The sequence below is a fragment of the Myotis lucifugus genome, unplaced genomic scaffold (genome assembly GCF_000147115.1).
Source record: "Myotis lucifugus unplaced genomic scaffold, Myoluc2.0 scaffold_41, whole genome shotgun sequence".
Classification (NCBI taxonomy): Eukaryota; Metazoa; Chordata; class Mammalia; order Chiroptera; family Vespertilionidae; genus Myotis; species Myotis lucifugus.
The window spans coordinates 2,774,071-2,797,903 of NW_005871089.1; the positions used below are offsets into that span (position 1 = coordinate 2,774,071).

Below are 23,833 nucleotides of genomic sequence, written 5' to 3' on the forward strand. Positions count from 1 at the left end.
GGGGGGTTGGGGGGCGGCCGCTCACTCTCACATCTCAGGGGCACGGGGCCGATGGGGGAAGGTTTATGGCTACTACCCCCATCACACACAGAGCTAGGATACCGTGGGGGAGGCGGGGGGGTTGGGGGCGCCCGCACCCCTGTCACACACAAGAGCTGCAGGGGCGATGCAGGGCGATCAGGGGATTGGGGAGCTCCCCCTATCAGGCACAGAGCAGGGCGGATCAGGGGGTTGGGGCGCCTTCCCCTGTCACGACCAGAGCAGGGCGGATAGGGAGATTGTGGCCCCCACCCCCTGTCACACACAGAGCCGCAGGGTGATCAGGGGGTTTGGGCGCTGCCCCCTGTCACGCTGATCCCGGTGCCGGGAAGCCTCTTCGCTCCGCTGATCCCGGTGCTGGGAGGCATATTACCCTTTTACTATATAGGATAGAGGCCTGGTGCATGGGTAGGGGCTGGCTGGTTTGTCCTGAAGGGTGTCCTGGATCAGGGTTGGGGTCCCCACTGGGGTGCCTGGCCAGCCTGGATGAGGGGATGATGGCTGTTTGCAGCTGGTCACACACCCTTCAGGGTGGGGGTCCCCACTGGGGTGCCTGGCCAGTCTGGGTGAGGGGCTGAGGGCTGTTTTCAGGCTGGTGGATGACTGAAGCTCCCAACCGCTCCTTTTTTTCTTTTTTTTTTTTATTCTGGGCCAAGGCCTCTGCTGCTGAAAGCAGGTATCTGGTTTGTTTCGGTTCTATAATCGAAACACTGTATCATCTCCAGCTCTGAGATCCCGGCCGGCTGAAAGCTGGTTTCTGGGGTTTTGTTTAGCTTCTATATTTGTTACAATGTTTCAAACTGCCAGCTCAGAGGCCGGCAAGGCAGGCGGCGAACGTTGGAGTCCTCCTTCACTGAAGCAAGCAAGCGTCATGTTCGCTTCAAGCTGCCTGGCTGCCGACCGCCATCTTGGCTGGCAGTTAATTTGCATATCGCCCTGATTAGCCAATGGGAAGGGTAGCGGTTGTACGTTAATTACCATGTTTCTCTTTTATTAGATAGGATACATGCTTTCTACAAGAGACATACATTATAGATTCAAAGACAAACATAGGTTGAAAGTAAAATGATGGACACAATAGCATGCAATCTGTACCCCAAAGAAAGTTGAAGTGTCTATACTTACATCATATAAAATAGATTTTAAGACCAAATTTTTTACTAGATGCAAAGGTCATTTTATAATGTCGAAAGGACCAATCCATCAAGAAATTATAACAATCCTAAACATAAATACATCTGAAAATAGAGCCCCAAAACACATGAATCAAAAACTAAAAGAACTGCAGGAATAAATAAGCAATTCAATAATAGTACTGAGATATTTCAACACTCCCCATCCCCTCAATAAAAAATAGAAAAACTAGACAGAAGATCAACAAGGAAAAAAGGACTTGGAAATACTATATTCCACCTAGACCTAACAGACATCTATAGAATACTCCATCCAACAACAGCAGGCTACATATTTTCTCAAGTACCTATGGAATATTCTCCAGGATAGACAATATTCAACTACAAAACAAATCTCAATAAATTTAAGGGGACTGTGCCGAAACCGGTTTGGCTCAGTGGATAGAGCGTCAGCCTGCGGAATGGGGGGGTCCCAGGTTCGATTCCGGTCAAGGGCATGTACCTGGGTTGCGGGCACATCCCCAGTAGGGGGTGTGCAGGAGGCACCTGATCGATGTTTCTCTCTCATCGATGTTTCTAACTCTCTATCTCTCTCCCTTCCTCTCTGTAAAAAATCAATAAAATATATTTTTAAAAAAATTTAAGGGGAGTGAAATCATTCAAAGTATGTTCTCTGACCATCTTACAAATCAATAACAAAATACACAAATATGTGGAAATTCGACAACACAACCCTATATAACATAATGGATCAAAGAAGAAATCATATAGGAAACTAGAAAATGCATGAAAACACAAATACAATATACTAAAATATGAGAAACAGTTGAAGCAGTGTTCACTGAGACTTTATAGCTGTAAACTCATTTTTTAAAAATCTCAACGCTATATCTTGACCATCCACTTTAAGAAACTAGAAAAATAAATAAATAAAAGGAGCATATTAAACCCAAAGCAAGCAGAATGAAGTAATAAGCATGAGAGCAGAAATAAAATTGGGAACAGGAGAAAAAAAAATCAATGAAACCACTGCTTGGTCCTCTGGAAAGAGGGGGTGGATTGTTATGGTCTGAATGTGTACCCATCAAATTCCTATGTTGAAATCATAACTCAAAAAGCTGGTGGTATTAGAAGGTGGGGCCTTTGGAAGGTGATTAGGTAATGAAGGTGTAGCACACATGAATGGAATTACTGCTCTTATAAAAGAGATCCCTATCCCTGTCTATCACATGAGGACCCAGGAAAGAGGGCTCTCACCAGAATGCAACCATGGTGGCACCTTCATCTTAGATTTCCCAGCCTCCAGAACTGTGAGAAATGAATTTCTGTTATTTATAAACTACACAGTCTGTAGTATTTTGTTATACAGTCAAACCTCGGTCCTTGAACATCTTCCCATGTTCACGGAAAATGTCTTGGTTGTCAGGTTCTTGACTGACAACCCTTTCATGCTAATACCTGTATGATCACTCACAGGTCTCTCAGGCGACAAATGAGAGAATGTGCAAATGAAAGTATGAGTCAGTTTCCCACTAAACCTCCCAGGAAATTGTGCTCTGAATATTTTCATGTTGTTTTGGTTTTGTTAATGTTTATTATTATTATTAAATACATACAGTAAGTTACCATGGGTCCTAAGAAAGTTAGTGATAGCAGCAAAGTGAAAAGGAAAGTTGTGAGAATGATAGAGCTTAAAAAAGAAATAATTGCAAAGTATGACAGAGCTGTTTGCGTGTCTGATCTGGCTACTGAGTGTGGCATGGTGAAATCGATCATTAGCACAATTTTAAAACATAAAGAGGCCATCAACAATGCTGATAAGGAAAAAAAAAAAGAATGTTGATATGCCCTGGCAAGTGTGGTTTGAGCATCAGCCAGCGCACCAAAGGGTTACGGGTTGGATTCCTAGTCAAGAGCACGTACCTGGTTTGCAGGTTTGGTCCCCAGTCCCAACAAATCAATCGATGTGTCTCTCTCACATCGATGTTTTTCTCTCTCTTTTGCAATCTCTCTCTCTCTCTCCCTCTCACTTCCTCTGTCTCCCCGCACCCCTCTCTTCCACTTTCTCTGAAAAATCAATGGAGAAAATATCTTCAGGTGAGGATTAACAAGAACAAAAAGTGCAGATGTGGCTAACGGTGTAAAAGTGCTCACAAAACAATGATCACAGGCAATTAAGAAAGGTTAAAATAGCTAATTATTTGGGGGTCTGGAACACATTAATTTAATTTACGTTATTTCTAATGGGAAAAAATGACTTGGTTTTTCAAACAAACCACTTCTTGAACAGCCTTCTGGAACAAATTAAGTTCAAGAACTGACGTTCCACTGTATCAGCCTGGATGAGTTAAAACAAGGATATATCTCAAAGTCAGAAATGGAAGGGGGGAATATTATAATCTAACAACCTATGGAAATAAAAAAATGTCATAAGGGAAAACTATAAACAATATTTTTGTAACCTATATCAAATGGATAAATTCCTAGAAAGATAAAAACTACCAAATCTAACTAAAGAAGAAAATGAAAATCTAAACAGACCCATAAAAACCTAAGAGTTTGAATCAGTAATCAAAACTTCTCACAAACAGCCCTAACCGGTTTGGCTCAGTGGATGGAGCGTCGGCCTGTGGACTGAAGGGTCCCGGGTTTGATTCCCGTCAAGGGCATGTACCTTGGTTGCGGGCACATCTCCAGTAGGGGGTGTGCAGGAGGCAGCTGGTCGATGTTTCTCTCTCATGGATGTTTCTAACTCTCTATCCCTCTCCCTTCCTCTCCGTAAAAATTAATAAAATATATTTTTTAAAAAACAAAACTTCCCACAAACAAAAGCCCAAATCAAATGGTTTCACTGGTGAATTCTACCAAACATTTAAAAAAGAATTAACCCAATCTTTCACAAATTCTTTCAGTCTTATTCAATGAGTCAGCATTATCCTGATACCAAAAGCAGAAAAAGACTTCAAAAGTTTAAAAGGATAATACAGCAATATCCTTTATGAATATACACACAAAACCTTCAACAAAATATTATCAAGCCAAATCCACCAACATATAATAAAGATTATACATACACCTGCAAATCAAATCCAGTAAAATAACAGAGAATCAGTTTATAAGCTCTGGATCTTCACCTCCTATAAATTCTTCAAAACCAAGGAAACCAGGCATATATCCCTACCATTCCATTAAAATGTGTTAGAAAAAAGTTACTAATAACCTTCTAAAAACAGGACCTATTATCTCTGCAAGTCTTTATAAAGCTACTAGAGGTCCAGTGCACGAAATTCGTGCATGGGTAGGGTCCCTAGGCCTGGCCAGCAATCAGGGCCAATCGGGGCCTTCTAGCTGCCAGTTGGGGGCTTCCTTAATTCCGCGCCGCCTCCTGGTGGTCAGCGCACGTAGCAGGGAGCAATCGAACTCCCGGTCTCCCGGTCGAACTCCCGAGGGGACACTTTGCATATTAGCCTGTTATATATATACTAGAGGCCCGGTGCACAAAAATTTGTGCACGAGGGGGGGAGGGGGGGTGCCTCAGCCCGGCCTGTGCCCTCTCGCAGTCTGGGACCCCTCAGGGGATGACCACCTGCTGGCTTAGGCCCGCTCCCCGGGGGATTGGGCCTAAGATGGCAATCAGACATCCCTCTGGCAGCCCGGTAGCCCTCGGGGGATGTCCACTTGCCAGCGGGGAGCAGGCCTAAACTGCAGTCGGACATCCTTAGCGCTGCTGAGGAGGCAGGAGAGGTTCCCACCACCACTGATGTACTGGCAGCCATCAGCCTGGATTGTGGCTGAGCAGAGCTCCTCCCATGTGAGAGCACCCTGACCACCAGAGGGCAGCTCCTGCATTGAGCGTCTTCCCCCTGGTGGTCAGTGTGTGTCATAGTGACCAGTCATTCCCAGTCCTTCTGCTGTTAGGGTCAGTTTGCATATTACCCTTTTACTATATAGGATAGAGGCCTGGTGCACGGGTGGGGGCCGGCTGGTTTGCCCTGAAGGGTGTCCCAGATCAGGGTGGGGGTCCTGCTGGGGTGCCTGGCCAGCCTGGATGAAGGGATGATGGCTGTTTGCAGCTGGTCACACCCCCTTCAGGGTGGGGGTCCCCACTGGGGTGCCTGGCCAGCCTGGGTGAGGGGCTGAGGGCCGTTTTCAAGCTGGCGGGTGACTGAAGCTCCCAACCTCTCCTTTTTTTTTCTTTTCTTTTTTTTTTCTGGGATTTATTTACCTTCTATGGCTGTCACCGGAGCTGAGAGCCGGCTTTAGCTCTGAGGCTCAGCTCCAGCTCTGAGACCTCGGCTGCTGAAAGCAGGTATCTGAGTTTGTTTGGCTTCTATAATTGAAACACTGTTGCAGCTCCAGCTCTGAGGCCCGGCTGGCTGAAAGCAGGTTTCTGGGATTTGTTTAGCTTCTATAATTGCAACATTGTTTCTTAGAGTGCAGCTCAGAGGCTGGCAGCGGCAGGCGGGGAACCTTGGCTTCCTCCATCACTGGAGCAAGCAAGCCTCCTGTTCGCTTCAGCTGCCTGGCTGCTGGCCGCCATCTTGGTTGGCAGTTAATTTGCATATCGCCCTGATTAGCCAATGGGAAGCGTGTCGGAGGTACGGTTAATTACCATGTTTGTCTATTATTAGATAGGATAGATTCTCTTCCTGAAACTCTATTCCCTTCATTTTGAAATACCTCTAATTCAGATTTTCTCATCTGCTAGCCACAAAAAATGTAATAGGAAAGTCTGAGTTCTAGTCCTAACCTTGCAGATAATTCATTATGATAATGTTAGCTATTAATTATTGAACTGTTATTATACATATAACATTTTATAAATATTACTAATAGCCCTGCGCACGAATGCGTGTGCCAGTAGTTCTCTGCAGAGCCTGGCCGCTCCACGCCCACTGCCCATAGGCTCTCCGCGACCCAGAGGCCCATCCACAGCCAGGCACGGCCAGAGGCCCATCTGCAGCTAGGCACAGAACGCTTGCCTCATCGCCAGGGCAACGACGCAAGCGTTCAGCACCCCAGCCTGGCCAAAGGCCCATCCGCGGCCGAGGTGGAACGCCAACAGTTCCCCCCACCCCCACACCAGCTGCTCCATGCCCAAGGCCCAGAGGCCCTCCGTGGCCAGGGTGGAATGCTTGCCTCGTCCACGCAGCAACAAAGCAAGCATTCCAACAGGCTTATCACACTGCCCACTCTCAGCGGCCACCCCACCAGGACTGGGGGATTCCGGCAGGACTGAGAGGACTGGGCACCACCATCTTGTTGCTATGGGCACCGCCATCTTTTGTGACGGAGTGATGGTTAATTTGCATATTACCCTTTTATTAGATAGGATTTTATACAATCCTCTAAACAACTTTAGGATAATTTTCTATTTGTAAAATTAGAGTATCTAAGAAGCAGAGAAGTTAAGTGAGATGCCAAAGGCGTATCCATTATTTGAATAATTAGGTCTGTTTAACTTCAAAGTTGGCCTTTTAATTTTGTCTCATTGTAACATGAAGCAAATCATTTACATCTTCCAATATTTGGTTCCTTCATCTGAAGGAGGTTGCATATATATCATCTCTGAAGCCCACATACCTCATATATTACAATGAAATTAAAAGCTTTATTAAAGACTTTTCTCAAGTTAAACAAAAGACACTAAGACATGGAAAATGTTCCAAAGGCACAATGCTCACAAAGAGCACAAAGATAACTGCTGTTTTCCTATTTTGATATTTTGCCTAGAATTTAGAAAGGTGAACAGTTCTATATACCCATTTTAAAAATCTCCTAGCAGCCCCAGGCCAGGTGGCTCAGTTGGTTGGAGTGTTGTCACATACACCAAAAAGGTTGCAGGTTCAGATTCCCAGTCAGGACACATATCTAGGTTCTGGGTTTGATCCCCAATTGGGGAGCAAACAGGAGGCGGCCGATTGACATTACTCTCTACTTCAATGTTCCTCTCCCCCCCCCCCCACTTTAACTCTCTTTAAAATCGATAAATCATATCTTTAGGTGAGGATTTTAAAAAAATAATCTCCTAGCAGCCTCAGAAAAAGTGCACTGTTCTGGCCATGACAGAAATGGCAATTATGTGTAAAGCTATGCATGGTATAAACTGAATTAAAGATCATAATATACAAAGATTCTAAAAGTCAATCAGCATTATACAAGTATTAACTTGATCTAATTATACAAATGAAAATATGTACCGTTCATTATGCTCTTGATAAACGAGTCTGGACTTCTCCAGTAGATATTTTTCAACATAGGCACTAGAAGAAAAATAAAATTGGTTAATATAATTAATATAAGGTAGACAAATATTTTTTCAAAGAAGATAAAAAAGTATAAAGAAGGCTATCCAGATCATTTCAGTACATTTACCATTAGTAAATGTGTATGGATACTGTTAGAGTGTTATCCATGTTTGATTCATAAACTCATAAATCTTTTTGTTTTATTTTGTTTTGCTTTCAATAAGCAAAAAAAAGCCAGAAGTTCAAAACATGGCACACAAGAACTTCCTATAACATAAGGTAGACCTTACTTTCTTTCCAGGCTCATCTACCACACTGTACATTATTTCAAATATCATACTTTGACCAGACTACTAAATAGGACTCAAAAATATATGTTCTTTACATATTAATGCTATTGCCACATTCTGAAATCAATTATTATTTACTGATTTACTCGGAAAGTATTCATTAAGTGTGCACTGTGCTAAGCATTGTTCAAAACTGGAAATACATGATACATTACCTATTCCCAAGGGGATTACAAAATAGTGGAGGAAATAAGTAAATTAGCAGCTACAATACTGAGTTGATTGGGTTTATTATAGAACAATAACCAATTATAGATGTAGTAGGAGGAACACATAAGATTTAATCCAAGAAGGAAAAAGGATGTAAGGAAGAATTCTCAGAGGTTGAATACATAGTGCACAGTAAACATTCATTAAATATACCTAGTAAGTGACTAAATGACTCTGAAATCTGAAAGATTGCCCAGAATAAGACAAGGAGAACTGCCTTTCTGTAAAGGCATAAAAGAAGTAAACCTATCAACTTTAGGGAAGATACTTAACATGGCTAGAGAATGAGACAGGCAAGTGGATTAGATCAAGAAAAACAATATATGGTGTGCCAGAAGAAAGGAATTTATCCTGGAAGTAATAAGGAACTTAAACATGAATTGTATTTCTGATGTTATTATCTTTATCCAGTCTGTGTCCTTCAAATCTTCAATACCTCTTTATCCAAATTGGAGCAATCGGTTAAGCTCTAACAAGAAAAAGGGATTCTACAAATATAAAAGCTTTAGACTACTGAATCCAAATTACTTAGCATTAACCTCTTGGGGTCAAAATCTGATTCTTAAGTTTTTATTTCCCTCAATTCCCTCCCATAGCATGCTCTGTATTTCAGCCACTCCCAAATACAGGCTAATCCCTCAAGAAAGATATTCACTCTTCAATATATTGTTCACGGTCTTCCTTCCACGTCTAATTCTGTAGACTATTCCCACTATCTAGCAGATTCAATTCATTCATTAAAATGAAGCTCAAGTGTACCTTCTTTGCAAATTGTCACTACTACCACCAGTAATTAAAATTTATCATTTCTTCTGAATTATCATTATTACCTCTAATCTAAACTACTGAAACCGGGTCTTATTGGTCTAAAATGGGAAAAGGAGAACTAACAAACTAGTGTGTTAAATTCTTATACGCACCCTGCATATCTTTGAGTATTAATTTCTCCACTTATAAAATAAAGGCTTCTATGTGAGATTGATCTGTATTTTGATTATGCTTAAGTCTTATCACTTTACTTTTTGTATGTATGTACATATGCATGTATGTATGTATGTAATTATTTATATGAGTTTATTTCAGTCAAGCTGACGATATATGCTGGGAAGCAAGATCTCAAATGCTTCTGCATTTAAAATTTTTGACCAACACTATATGTATTCTTACCCCTCCCCCCCCCAAGAAAACAAAAGCAAAAACAAGGATAAATTATTCTACAATGGCAAACAAGTTTCATAGCTCATTCCTTTCCTGAGTTGAGGAATGTTAGTTTTCAAAGGTACAGTTGGTACTTTTACTCATAAAAGCGGATGCAGTCACGTCTGGCTGCTCTTTCCTAGTATTTATGATTGTGTTGTTGGAGACGTTACTAATGGGTAAAGTTGAGTATACTGCTTTGTAACTTACAAAGTAGCATTATATATATTCATTGATTCTTAAGACAGTTTAATGACTTAGAAATGGCTGATGTTTATTTTCTCATTTTATAAATGAAATTCAGGATCCTCTATGTTAAGTGACTACCTAAAAGGGTTCAACTTTCTCTTTAATCAATAATGATCAAAAAAATATTCATCTTGAGTAGTAACAAATAGACCCAAGATAAAAAATCACCTTTTCGAGTGCTCTCCCTCCCAGGAGCATGTTGGCATCTTCCCCTTTGCTTTCTTCTTCCCCTACAGGCATGCATCACCTAAACTCTAAGGGACCCCATGAGATGGTCAACCAGGGAAGAACTGGGCAGAGACAGCTAACCCACCAAACCTGACTTCCCAGCAAGCTAAAGCAGCCCCACCTCAGCTCATTTATTCCCTATAACATTTTTATTAAATTTATCTTTATTGTTGAAAGTATTACAGATATCCCCTATTCCCCCATTGATCCCCCTGACCTCACTCCCACACATCCCCAGACCTTCTCAGTACTATTGTCTGTGTCCATGGAATATGCATATACATGTATAAATTCTTTGGTTAATCTCTTCCTAAACCCCCTACCCGCTTCCTTCTGAGATTTTCAGTCTGTTCCATGCTTCCATGGCTCTGGATCTATTTTGTTCATCCGTTTATTTTATTCACTAGAGGCCCGGTGCACAAAAATTTGTGCAGGGGGGGGGGGGTTGTCCCTCAGCCCGGCCTGTGCCCTCTCACAGTCTGGGACCCCTCGGGGGATGACCACCTGCTGGTTTAGGCCCGCTCCCCGGGGGATTGGGCCTAAGATGGCAATCAGACATCCTTCTGGCAGCCCGGCAGCCCTCGGGGGATGTCAACTTGCCAGTGGAGAGCAGGCCTAAGCTGCAGTCTGACATCCTTAGCGCTGCTGAGGAGGCGGGAGAGGCTCCCACCACCACCGCTGTACTGGCAGCCATCAGCCTGGCTTGTGGCTGAGCAGAGCTCCTCCCATGTGAGAGCGCCCTGACCACCAGAGGGCAGCTCCTGCATTGAGCGTCTGCCCCCTGGTGGTCAGTGTGTGTCATAGTGACCAGTCATTCCCAGTCCTTGTGCTGTTAGGGTCAGTTTGCATATTACCCTTTTATTATATAGAATAGAGGCCTGGTGCACAGGTGGGGGCTGGCTAGTTTGCCCTTCAGGGTGGGGGTCCCCACTGGGGTGCCACTGGGGTACCTGGCCAGCGTGGGTGATGGGCTTATGGCTGTTTTCAGGCTGGCCACACCACCTTTAGAGTGGGGGGTCCCCACTGGGGTGCCTGGCCAGTCTGGGTGAAGGGCTGAGGGCCGTTTTCAGGCTGGCCAAGCCTCCCCAGCGACAGAAGCTCCCAGCCTCTCCTTTTTTTCTTTTATCTGGGGTTTATTTACCTTCTATAATTGAAACTTTGTTGCTTAGAGTGTAGCTCAGATCCGGGCCACGGCAGGCGGGGAACCTTGTCTTCCTCCATCACTGGAGCAAGCAAGCCTCCTGCTCGTTCCAGTTCCGTGGCTGCCGGCCGCCACCTTTGTTGGCAGTTAATTTGCGTATCTTGCTGATTAGCCAATGGGAGGCGTAGCGAAGGTATGGTCAATTACTATGTTTGTCTATTATTAGGTAAGATTAGATTCCAAAAGAAAAAAGTCTTAAAAAATTTTAATGCAGACACCATTAAAAATCTGCTTCCCACTGTTGGTTTGGATCAGTGGATAGAGCGTCGGCCTGAGAACAAAGGGTCCCAGATTCGATTCCAGTCAAGGGCGCATACCTTGGTTGCAAGCTTCTCCTGGGCCCAGGCCCTGGTCAGGGCTCATGCAGGAGGAAACCAATTGGTGTGCTTCTCTCACATCGATGTTTCTCTCTGACTTTCCCTCTCTGCCACTCTCACTAAATATCAATGTAAAAATATCCTTGGATGAGGATTAACAAAATAAAAAATGCTTCCCAGTATCACTATTCTCATTAAAGATCAAATGAACAATCTATTGCTAATAAAGGAACAAATCTATACAATAAAAGCCTAATATGCAATTCGACTGAACAGTGGAACGACCGGTCGCTATGAAGTACACTGACCACCAAGGGGCAGACACTCAATGCAGGAGCTATCCCAGCCCACAGTCCCCAGGGCAGCAAGGTGTGTGCCAGTGGGGGGCACCTGATCACCCCGCCAGTCACCACACAGATCGACCCTGATCGCCGGCCAGGCCTAGGGACCCTACCCGTGCACAAATTTCATGCACCAGGCCTCTAGTCATCTATAATAATAAAAGGGTAATATGCTAATTAGACTAGATATCCTTCCGGACTAAGCTGGGGCCTGAGGAAAGGTGGGTCCCGAGTGCCTGCCAGTGGCTGGTGGTAAGCCCGGGTCCAGGTGCCTGCCAGCGGCCAGAGGGAGTCCAGGTCCTGGGTGCCGGAGGGAAGCCGGTGCCAGCAGCTAGGGGAAGGAAGGCCTACTCTTGCACGGATTTCGTGCATCGGGCCACTAGCAAAAATATAAACATGCTCCAAAGCCTGACATTGCTACTTACCCAAGTACAGTGCCTGTTTCTTGGTAATTTACTTGAATAAACTTGCCAAAACGACTTGAATTATTATTATGAGCTGTCTTTGCATTTCCAAAGGCCTGTCAAAATAAATAGTTCTCATTAATTTAATTTTCAAAAAATGAAAAATCCTATGTAGGAAAAATCCAAAGAAACAAAATGCTAAAGAAACAGCAGAAAAAGAATTCATTTATACCTTCACCCTCATATAGTTCAGGTAAAGTAAAAGAAAGCAACTACTAATTGAAATAAAAACAAGTAGGCAGTATTTAATGCTATTGGGTAAAATAAAACTTAATTTTAAAAACTTAATGATTATTCAAATTTAAATTTCACATTCTAGAATCAACAAATTATCATAATATATTTATATATATACTTTTAGTTGATTAATTTACTTATTGATTTTAGAGAGAAAAATATCAACTTGTTATACCACTTATTTATTCATTCATTGGTTGATTCTTGTATGTGCCTCGACCAGGAATGGAACCCACCACCTTGGCATATCAGGACGACTCTCTAACCAATTGAGCTACTCAGCCAGGGCAATATATGTGTGGTATTTTTAATCTTACTAAACTGAAATTTTAAAACGCTAGGTAAAAAATACAACAAAATAATTAAAATTTTAGAATAGTATAAATAAAATGACGTTTCATTGCATAATGTACTACAATTTATTACACCTAATTAAAACTAAAGCACAGTAATATTTTTAAAAGAATAAAAATACAAAGGCTCCCTAAATTATTACCTAAAGTATATACCATGCAATTAAATATTTCCCAGCAATAAAGATGAACTACTGGTAATGACATCAATATTGATGAATATTAAACATTATGTCACGGGGAGAAACCAGACACAAGAGTACATATTGTAATATGAAATTCTAGAAAAAACAAAACAAGAAAACCAGGAAGCATATTACAAGTTGTTTGGAAATAAGTATGGGGTTGAAAAATGTCTACAAAGGGGAGAACCAAGTTGGCGGTATAGGTAAACACCTGTACTTGCTGTCTCCCACAACCATATCAAAATTACAACTAAAATATACCAACTATCATCCAGAACTGTGGGAATGCTGACTGAGTAGAAGTGCTACAACTAGGGAGGTAAAAAAGAAAGCGCACTGAGACTGGTAGGAAGTGTAGATGCATGAAACAGGCTGGCACCCAGGTGTGCTGCTTTTTTAATTGGTAGGGAGATACAAGCTCCCCCTTGCTCTGAGCTCCAGTGCTGGGTGAGGCTCTGGGGGACCCAGACAGATAAGGGGAGAAACTGGACTGTCTGGCATCGGGGCAGGAACGCAGGGGCGGCTTTCTTCCAGATGGAGGTGCTCGCAATGGTCACTGTTCCTTTATTGGGACCACCCCTGTCCCAGGGCTGAATGACAGCCATTGCTGTTTGATCTGCCCTGGAGAGTCCCTGAAACCCCTCCTTCCCCAATTTACAAAGCCACCCAAGCTGTGCACAGCGGCTTTTGCATATGAATGGCCTGTCCTTTCTCAGCCTAAAACTTGTTAAACAAGCTGCAGCTGGGTCAGGGAGCCCCAAAGCCATCAAAAGAAGGCCCAAGGCCGCACCAGCAGCAGCCTGCCTTACTTCACAGCTGGGCCTCATCTGGGCACTTCCAAACCTGATACAAAGAGGAGGAAATTGCAGATCTCTCTGTAGCTCCAGCTGGGTGGGCACAGGCAGTGTATGACTATGCACCTCCTTGGAGATAGAAGACTCAGTGTACCCAGTGGTCAGAGTAAGACGATCCAGATTACAACTCTTCACATCCATAAGCGACACACTCAAGGGACAGACTCAGTGAGCACCAAAGCCCCACTGAAGAAAGTCCTGCCCCATAAGAGTGTCTCCTGCACAACAGCTCTTCCATTGTAAACATAGCTGGTCCCACAGCCAATTGGGCTGGAAGTCAATTCCTACCAGTGATACTAACAGCAATCAAGGCTCAACTATAACAAGACTGTGCACACAGCCCACAAAGGGGTGCACCAAGAGCGTCCACATCAGGTGATTGGGGAGGCTGAGCCACTGGGCCCTATAGGACACCTACTACACAAGGCCACTCTATCAACTCAAGGAGACTTAGCAGCAACCCAATACATAAAAATGAACACAGGGAAGCAGGCAAAATGTGGAGACAAAGAAACATGTCACAAATGAAAGAAATGGAAGAAAGCAAACTATTGGATATAGAGTTCAAAACCACTTACAAGATTACTCAAGAATTTTCTAGAAACCTCCGAGGAACTTAGTCCTACATGGATCTTAGTGAGAATACCAAAAAAATGGAAAAGGACCAGTCAGAAATTAAGCTACACTGACTGAAATAAAGAATAATATACAAGGATTCAACAGTAGACTAGATGATTCCAAGAATCAAGTCAATGATTTTAAATATGAGGAAGCAAAAAACACTCAACCAGAAGAGGAAAATGAAAAAAGAATCCAAAAATATGAAGATAGTGTAAGGAGCCTCTGGGACAACTTCAAGCAAACCAACATCCGAATTATGGGGGTGCCAGAAGAAGAGAGAGAGCAAGATACTGAAAACCTATTTGAAGAAATAATGACAGAAAACTTCCCCTACCTGGTGAAAGAAATAGACTTACAACTCCAGGAAGCGTAGAGAACCCCAAACAAAAAGGAATCCAAAGAGGACCAAACCAACACATCATAATTAAAATGCCAAGGGCAAAAAACAGAGAGAGAATCTTAAAAGCAGCAGGAGAAAAACAGTTAGTTACCTACAAGGGAGTGCCCATAGGACTGTCAGCTGATTTCTCAACAGAAACTATGCAGGCCAGAAGGGAGTGGCAAGAAACATTCAAAGTGATGAATAGCAAGAACCTACAACCAAGATTACTCTACCCAGGAAAGCTATCATTTAGAATTGAAGGTCAAATAAAGAGCTTCACAGATAAGAAAAAGCTAAAGGAGTTCATCACCACCAAACCAGTATTATATGAAATGCTGATGGGTATTCTTTAAGAAGAGGAAGAAGAAGAAAAAGGTAAAGATAAAACTTATGAACAACAAAGTGACAACAAATACATATCTATCAACAAGTGAATCTAAAAATCAAATAAATAAAAAATTTGATAGCCCTAACCAGTTTGGCTCAGTGGATAGAGCTTCGGCCTGCGGACTGAACGGTCCCAGGTTCGATTCCAGTCAAGGGCATGTACCTTGGTTGTGGGCACATCCCCAGTAGGAGTGCAGGAGGCAGCTGATCAATGTTTCTCTCTCATCAATGTTTCTAACTCTCTATCCCTCTCCCTTCCTCCCTGTAAAAAATCAATAAAAAATATTTTTTTAAAAATCTGATGAACAAAATAAACTGGTGAATTTAATAGAATCAGGGGCATGGAAATGGAGCAGACTGACAATTCTTAGGAGGAAGGGGGTGTGGGGGGTGCAGGAAGAGTTGGACACAGATCTTATATGCATATATGCAGTACCTATGGACGTGGACAGTGGGATGGCGAGGGCCTGCGGTGGGGTGGGAACCAAGTGGAGGGAAGCAATGGGGGGGAAAAAGATGGACATCTGTAATAATCTGAACAATAAAGATTTTTTAAAAATATCTACAAAGGAGTACACAAGGGTAATAAAAACAGATTGACTATATTAATGTGGTTACATAGGTAGATACATTTATCAAAAATTATTGAACTGTACATTTTAAATGGCAATATTTTATTGTAAGTTATGTCTCAATAAAATTTATTAAAACTGAGATCTAAAAGAAAAAAAAACAAACGTTGAAATCACATATTCAACAACTTGAATCTCCAAGACATAATGCTGTATCAGAGAAGCCAGTCTCAAAACTTTACATACTCTATGATTCCATTTATATGACATTTTGGGGAAGAAAAAAAAAAACAGCAAAGGAGAAAAGACAAGTACTTCCCACAAATAATAATATATTGGAGAGCAGAAATATAAAGATAAGCAATAGCATGAGGTAGTTTTATGGAATAGTGAATCTAGTCTATGCCCAGATTGTATATAAATGATTATTCAAATTAATATGTTTTAAAATTCATAAAATTGTTCTGTAACGTTATTTCTTCACATAATAATATCTATTTGAAATCCTAAATCATTAGCAAATGAATGCCAAAAGAAGAAAGTTTTAAATACACAAATCTGAAAATATTCATCATAAGCCAAATCACACTAAAGGAAACATTAAATGAAGTCCTTCATGCAGAAGGAAAAGTATATTTTCAAATATAAATCAATGTAAGGAATAGAGAACAGCAGAAATGGTAGTCACATGAGTAAGTATACAAAATATATTTTATTAGTTAAATCTTTTAAAAAGACCACAAGAATGGGTTCAGAGAAAATCCTATCTAATAAAGAGGAACTATGCAAATTGACTGTCACACCGTCACAACGATGGCGGCACCCATAGCCACAAAATGGCAGCGCCCAGTCCCGTAGCCCCACAGGAGTCCCCCAGTCCTTTCAGCCCCACCGAGAGGGTAGCAGGCACACGGTGTGGCCGGACCCGCCCTCAGCCCGCTAGCTGCCCAGGGCCGACCCGAGGCACAGGCAAAAATTGGATGTCGGCTGCCCAGCCAAACAGGCCAGGCCCGAGGCACAGGCAAGCCTCAGATGGTGGCTTCCCAGCCACCCAGGGCCGCCCGAGGCTTGCGCTGCCGGCAGTGGCAGCAACAGAGGTGTGATGGGGGCATCGCCTTTCCCTGATCGCCAGGTCATCTCCCGCCCCTGAGGACTCCCAGACTGTGAGAGGAGGCAGGTCGGGCTGAAGGACACCCCTCCAGTGCATGAATTTTCATGCACCGGGCATCTAGTAATAAAGATCTCTGAAAATCCTTTTCCATATACACTGAGTGGCCAGATTATTATGACCACCTGACGTTTGTAGGCAAATTAGCTATAATTTCACGCTGAAGTTGCTAGAGGGCCAGACCATTATAAATAGGGAAGCAGGTTGTTTACCACCACAGAAGTGATTTTTTTCTGAAGATATGGGTAAACAACGCTATTTAACAGCCTTTGAACGTGGGATATATATACACACACACACACACACACACACTGAGTGGCCAGATTATTATGACCACCTGACGTTTGTAGGCAAATTAGCCGTACACTGCATCGTATGGGATATGGAAGCCAAAGGCCTGTTCGAACACCTTTGCTGTCTGCAGTTACCAAGATAAAACGTCTCCAATTCGCACAGGAACACAAGGATTGGACAGTCGAGCATTGGAAAAAAGTCATGTGGTCTGATGAATCACGTTTCCAGTTGCATCATGCAGATGGCAGAGTGAGAATTTGGCAGAAACAGCATGAAAGCATGCACCCCACATACATGAGTACAACCCTTCAAGCTGGTGGGGGCAGTGTTATGGTTTGGGGCATGTTTTCCTGGCATGATTTGGGCCCTTTAATTCGTGTGGAACAACATCTGAATAGCACAACAAACCTAAGTATCATTGCTGATCAAGTTCATCCTATCATGTTGATGGCGTATCCCAATGGAGATGGCTTCTTCCACCGAGCCATGCCATGGTGTTCGTATTGTGCAGGAGTGGTTTCAAGAACATGAGGGAGACTTTACCTTGCTTAGGTGGCCCCCACAATCACCAGATCTCAATCCTGAGCACTTGTGGGACGAAGTTAAAAGGGCCATCAGTCAACTGGTTCCACAACCATCAAATCTCAAAGAACTGAACAGTGCTATTCATCAGGCATGGTGTCAGATTCCTCGCATCACCTTTCAACATCTCGTGGAGTCAATGCCAAGAAGAATCATCACAGTATTGAAGGCAAAAGGTGGCCCAACGAAGTACTGATGGAGTGGTCATAATAATCTGGCCACTCATAATAATATATATCCCACCTTCAAAGGCTGTTAAATCGTGTTGTTTACTCATATCTTCAGAAAAAATTCACTTCTACTGTCGTGGTAAACAATCTGCTTCCCTATTTATAATGGTCTGGCCCTCTAGCAACTTCAGCGCGAAATGATAGCTAATTTGCCTACAAACGCCATGTGGTCATAATAATCTGGCCACTCAGTGTATAAGAGAAAAAAGAATAACAAAACCTTTCAAAATCAACTTTTTAATGACACTGGAAATTAACCAAAGGTTTGGAATATTTCTTTGCAGGGGAACACTTAATCATGGAAAAATGGCTGAGCCCTGGCCAGTGTGACTCAGTTTGTTGGGCATTGTCCATACACCTAGAGGTTGCTGATTCAAGATTCCCTATCAAGACACATGCCTAGGCTTCTGCTCCATCCCCACTGGGAGGCATGTAGGAGGCAATGATCAATGTTTTGATCTCATGTCAATGTTTCTCTCTCTCCCTCTTCCTTACTCTCTCTCTCAAAAGCAATTTAAAAATATTTAAAAAGAAAAAAAATAGCTAAATGTTGGTAAGAAAAACAGGCATTATGGCATTTTAACTTACCCAATTGATTGCCCTTCTCCCTCTACTTAGCTCCTCACTGAAGAGAAAACCAACACTCTATAATTACAGGTGTGTGTGTGTTTTAAAAAAAAAAAAAAAAGCAGCCTTGAAGTCATTGGAAGGATCAGACCAGAGTTAGAGCCAAAGCCCTGTCCCACAGATAACTGTCACAATTTGACCTATATGGCATTTCCCTGGAAAATTTCACTCAATGAGCTATCTTTATTTGACCTCACTTGGAGATAACTCACTGAGAACAGCCTTTTTCCTCATGTGTGTTTGTGTAAAACAATCAAAAGTAGTTGTTTAAAGAATTTAACTGCCTAAAATGGCAATACAAAGATGGGGCAAAAACAAGGTAATGACTTCAAAGGAAAAGCTGATGAATAACATGTACAACAGGGGCTTTGAAAAGATTTGAAATTTTCCTGGAAATGTACAAGATGTTGTGCATGTTTGGGACTATGCACATGCCCAGAAATGTGTACATACAAAGGACCGAGACTTCTATTTGACATTCAGGATCTATGAAAACTGGAAGAACAGGTAAGGAAGAACTGACAACTGCCTGGTTGAGAGTTGAAGTTTATCCCAACAAGCACACAAAACCTTGTAGAAAAACTTGGAAACCTATTGCTTCAGAAATCCCTGTGCAATCATTATCTAACCACAAGTTGAGTAGATAATTTGATGGTCTCACACAAAAAAAGATTGAACCTTGGTATAATGGACTAATTCGGGAGACGGTGTGTCCGTTAAAGCCAAAAATCTGTTATTTAATAAAGTAGGTTTCCCAAATGCGTATGTCAAAAAACTGACAAGTTAGTTACTTTACCTGTTTTTACTTATATAGATATGTTTCTGTAATTAAAATTATGTATGAAAAGTTTAACCTCACAGAAAAGTTTTCTATATGTATTATAGTAATTTTAAATTCATACTGAATGGATTTAAAAAATGTGTACATTCACCAGTCACCACAAGTAAACAAATGCACACAGCTGGAGTGGCTTAGTGCATTTGGGAATATTGGCCAGCATGCAATAAAAGTACTACAGAAAGTAATACCAAGCCAGCAATGCAAGAAATGCTAAAGGAACTGTGGTAAAAAGAATAGAAAGGCCAGAAGAAACACAAGCATAAAGATTAAAAATGACAAGAAACAAGTATCTATCAATAATAACCTTAAACGTAAATGGATTAAATGCTCAAATCAAAAGACACAGGTGGCTGAATGGATAAGAAACATGACCCATATATTTGCTATCTACAAGAGACTCACCTCAGAACAAAGGACTCACACTGACAAAGTGAAGGGATGGAAAAATTTTTCAGGCCAACAGAAATGAAAAAAAAGCTGGGGTAGCGATACTTACATCTAACAAAATAGACCTCAAAGTGAAGGCCATAATAAGAGATAAGGAGGGTCACTTCATAATACTTAAGGTATCAATACAACCAGAGGACATAACTCTGGTAAACATATATGCATCCAATACATGAGCACCCAAACACATAAAAAAAACTGGAAGATATCAAGGATGAGATCAACAGCAACATAATCATACTAGGGGACCTTAATACCCCATTGACATCATTGGATAAATGTTCTGGACAAAAAAACTCAACAAAGAAACAGCAATCCTAAACAACTTACTAAATGAGATGGAACTAATTGACATCTTCAGAACATTTCACCCAAAAGCTACGAAATAGACATTCTTCTCAAGTGCACATGGGACATTTTCAAGACAGATCACATATTAGGACACAGGCAAAGTTTCTTAAAATTCAAGAAGACTGATTATCATATCAAACATTTTGTCAGATCACAATGGCATAACATTACAAATCAATTACAATAAAAACAATTTTTAAAGATCAAACATTTGGAGACTAAATAGCATGCTATTAAACAATGACTGAGTTACCAAAGGGATCAAAGAAGAAATAAAAAACACCCTGGAAACAAATGAAAATACAACAATCCATAATCTATGGGACATGGTGAAAACAAGCCTGAGAGGGAAGTTCATAGGTCTACCGCAAAAAAAAAAAAAAAAAGAAAAAAGAAACTTATAATTATCTAACTCCACAACTTAAAAAATTAGAAAGAGAGCAACAAGAAAAGCCCAGAGTAAGCTGAAGGAAATAATAAAGATCAGAGTGGAAATAAATGACATAGAGACCAAATCAACCAATACAAAACATTAACAGAACCAAGAGCTTGTTCTTTGAAAGGATAAACATATATAAGAATCAAGATTGGTGAACCTCTAGCCAGAGTCACCAAGAAGCAGAGAGAAAGGACCCAAATAAACAAAATCAGAAACATAAGAGGTGAAGTAACAACCAACCCCACGGAAATACAAAGGATTATTTTTTAAAAAATACTATGAACAACTCTACTGCAACTAACTGGACAACGCAGATGAAATGGACATCTTCCTAGAAAAATAAAATCTTCCAAAACTCAATCAGGAAGAATAAAAAAATCTTAATAGGCCAATAACTACTGATGAAACTGAAGCAGTAATCAAAAAACTTCCAGCAAAAAAAAGTCCTGGGCCAGATGGCTTCACAGGGGAGTTTTACCAAACCTTCAAAGAAGAACTAAAACCTATCCTCCTCAGACTAGTTCAAGAAATTCAAGAGGAAGGCACACTTCCAAGCTCTTTCTATGAAACCAGCATTACCTTAATCCCAAAACCAGATAAAGACACTACAAAGAAAGAGAGTTACAATATCCTTGATGAACATAGATGCTAAAATCCTTAACAAAATTCTAGCAAATCGGATCCAGCATTACAATTAGAAAGGTTATATACCATGACCAAGTGGGATTTATTCTGGAGAAGCAAGGCTGGTACAATATCCACAAACCAATAAGCGTGATACATCACATAAACAAACTGAGAGATAAAAATTATTCACATAGTCATATCAATTGATGCAGAAAAAGCGTTTGACAAAGTCCAATACTCCTTCTTGATAAAAACCCTCAGCAAAGTGGGAATAGAGGGATCATACCTCAACATAATAAAAGCCTTATATAACAAACCTAATACCATTTCCCCTAAGAACAGGAACAAGACAGGGATGCCCGCACTCACCACTCCTGTTCGACATAATACTGGAAGTGTTAGCCAAAGCGATCAGACAAAAAGAAAAAATAAAAGGCATCCAAATTGGAAAACAGGAATTAAAACTCTCTTGATTTGCAGATGACCTGCTACTGTACACAGAAAACCCTGAAGAGCCCTAACTGGTTTGGCTCAGTAAATAGAGCATCGGCCTGCGGACTGAAGGGTCCCAGGATCAATTCCGGTCAAGGGCATGTACCTTGGTTGCAAGCACATCCCCAGTAGGGGGTGTGCAGGAGGCAGCTGATCGATGTTTCTCTCTCATCGATGTTTCTAACTCTCTATCCCTCTCCCTTGCTCTCTGTAAAAAAAATCAATGAAATATATTAAGAAAGAAAGAAAAAAAACGTAGAGAGAAACCAAGATGGCGGCATAGGTAAATACCTGAAATTAATGCCTCACACAACCACTTCAAAAATACAACTAAAAGACAAAACGGACATCATCCAGAACCACAGAAAGGCTGGCTGAGTGGAAATTCTACAACTAAAAGGGAAGAGAAAAGCATACTAAGACTCAGAGGAAGTGAGGAAGTAAAGTGCAGAGGTACGGAGGCGCATGCGGAAAGAGCTGGCAACTGAGGACACGGTTCTCTTTTTCAATCGGGAGTGAGACACACGCTCCCGCTCTGAACTCCGGTTCCGGGCTAGTCTCTGGGGACCGAGACTCATACAGGGAGAAACTGGACTGTCTGGCAGCGGGTGGAACTCGAGGGTGGCTTTCTCTCAGAGGTGCTTGCGGTGATTACCGCGGGACACTGAGACACGGGGCCTCTTAGGGCAGAACTGAGGATCAGCCATAGCTGTTTGCTCAGCCCTGTTGATTCCCTGAGACCCCGCCCCACCCAAGCTGTGCGCAGAAGTTTTTGCATATGAATGACCTGGCCCTTTGCAATCTAAAATTACCTAACAAACTGAAGCTGGATCAGAGAGACCCAGAACATCCAAAAGAAGGCCCAAAGCCCCACAGCAGCTTGCATTGCTTCACAGCTGGGCCTCATCTGGGCATCTCCAAATCCCAAACAAAGAAGAGGAATCTGCAGATCTCTCCGTAGCTCCTGCTGGGTAGCCTCATGCAGAGACTAAATTAGCACCTCCTTAGAGATCCAAGAGCCAGTGTACCCAGTGGTCAGAGTGGGACCATCCAGATTACAACTCCTCAGATCCATAAGGGACACACTCAGGGGGCAGACTCAGTGAGCACCAAAGCCCCACTGAAGCAAGTCTAGCCCCAGAAGGGTGTCTCCAGCACAGAAGTTCTCCCACCATAGACACATCTGATTCTCACAGCCAATTGGCCTGGAGGTCGATTCCTCCTAGTGATATCAACTACAATCAAGGCTTAACTACAACAAGACTGTGCACACAGCCCACAATGGGGTGCAACAAGAGTGTCCACCTCAGGTAATTAGGGAGGCTGAGCCACTGGGCCCTATAGGACACATAGCACAGAAAGCCACTCTATCAAAACAGGGAAGCAGCCAAAATGCGGAGACAAAGAAACAGGTCACAAATGACAGAAATGGAGGAAAGCAAACTACTGGATATAGAGTTCAAAACCACACTTCTAAGGTTTTTCAAGAATTTTCTAGAAACCGCTGATAAATTTAGTGAGACCCTCAAGAAATCTAGTGAGACCCTCGAGGTTATGAAAAAGGACCAACTAGAAATTAAGCATACACTGACTGAAATAAAGAATACTATACAGAGATCCAACAGCAGACTAGAGGATCCCAAGAATCAAGTCAAAGATTTGAAATATGAAGAAGCAAAACACACCCAACCGGAAAAGAAAAACGAATCCAAAAATATGAAGATAGTGTAAGGAGCCTCTGGGACAACTTCAAGCGAACCAACATCCGAATTATAGGGGTGCCAGAAGAAGAGAGAGAGCAAGATATTGAAAACCTATTTGAAGAAATAATGACAGAAAAGTTCCCCTACCTGGTGAAAGAAATAGACTTACAAGTCCAGGAAGCGCAGAGAACCCCAAACAAAAGGAATCCAAAGAGGACCACACCAAGACACATTATAATTAAAATGCCAAGAGCAAAAGACAAAGAGAGAACCATCTTAAAAGCAGCAAGAGAAAAACAGTTAGTTACCTACAAGGGAGTACCCATAAGATTGTGAGCTGATTTCTCAACAGAAACTATGCAGGCCAGAAGGGAGTGGCAAGAAATATTAAAAGTGATGAATAGCAAGAACCTACAACCAAGATTACTCTACCCAGCAAAACTCTCATTCAGAATTGAAGGTCA

The 23,833-nt window shown here is 42.0% G+C and overlaps 1 protein-coding gene across 1 annotated transcript in view; it reads right to left on the reverse strand.

The window, feature by feature from the left end:
* Positions 1–23,833, reverse strand: part of MYO9A (myosin IXA) — a 395,533-nt gene that overhangs the window by 295,422 nt on the left and 76,278 nt on the right. The window contains exons 3-5 of the mRNA XM_023753167.1: positions 11,939–12,033; positions 7,373–7,435; positions 3,203–3,239 (exon numbers count right to left, since the gene is read on the reverse strand). Of these exons, the coding sequence (XP_023608935.1) occupies positions 3,203–3,239; positions 7,373–7,435; positions 11,939–12,033 (195 nt within the window). The remainder of the gene's footprint in view (positions 1–3,202; positions 3,240–7,372; positions 7,436–11,938; positions 12,034–23,833) is intronic.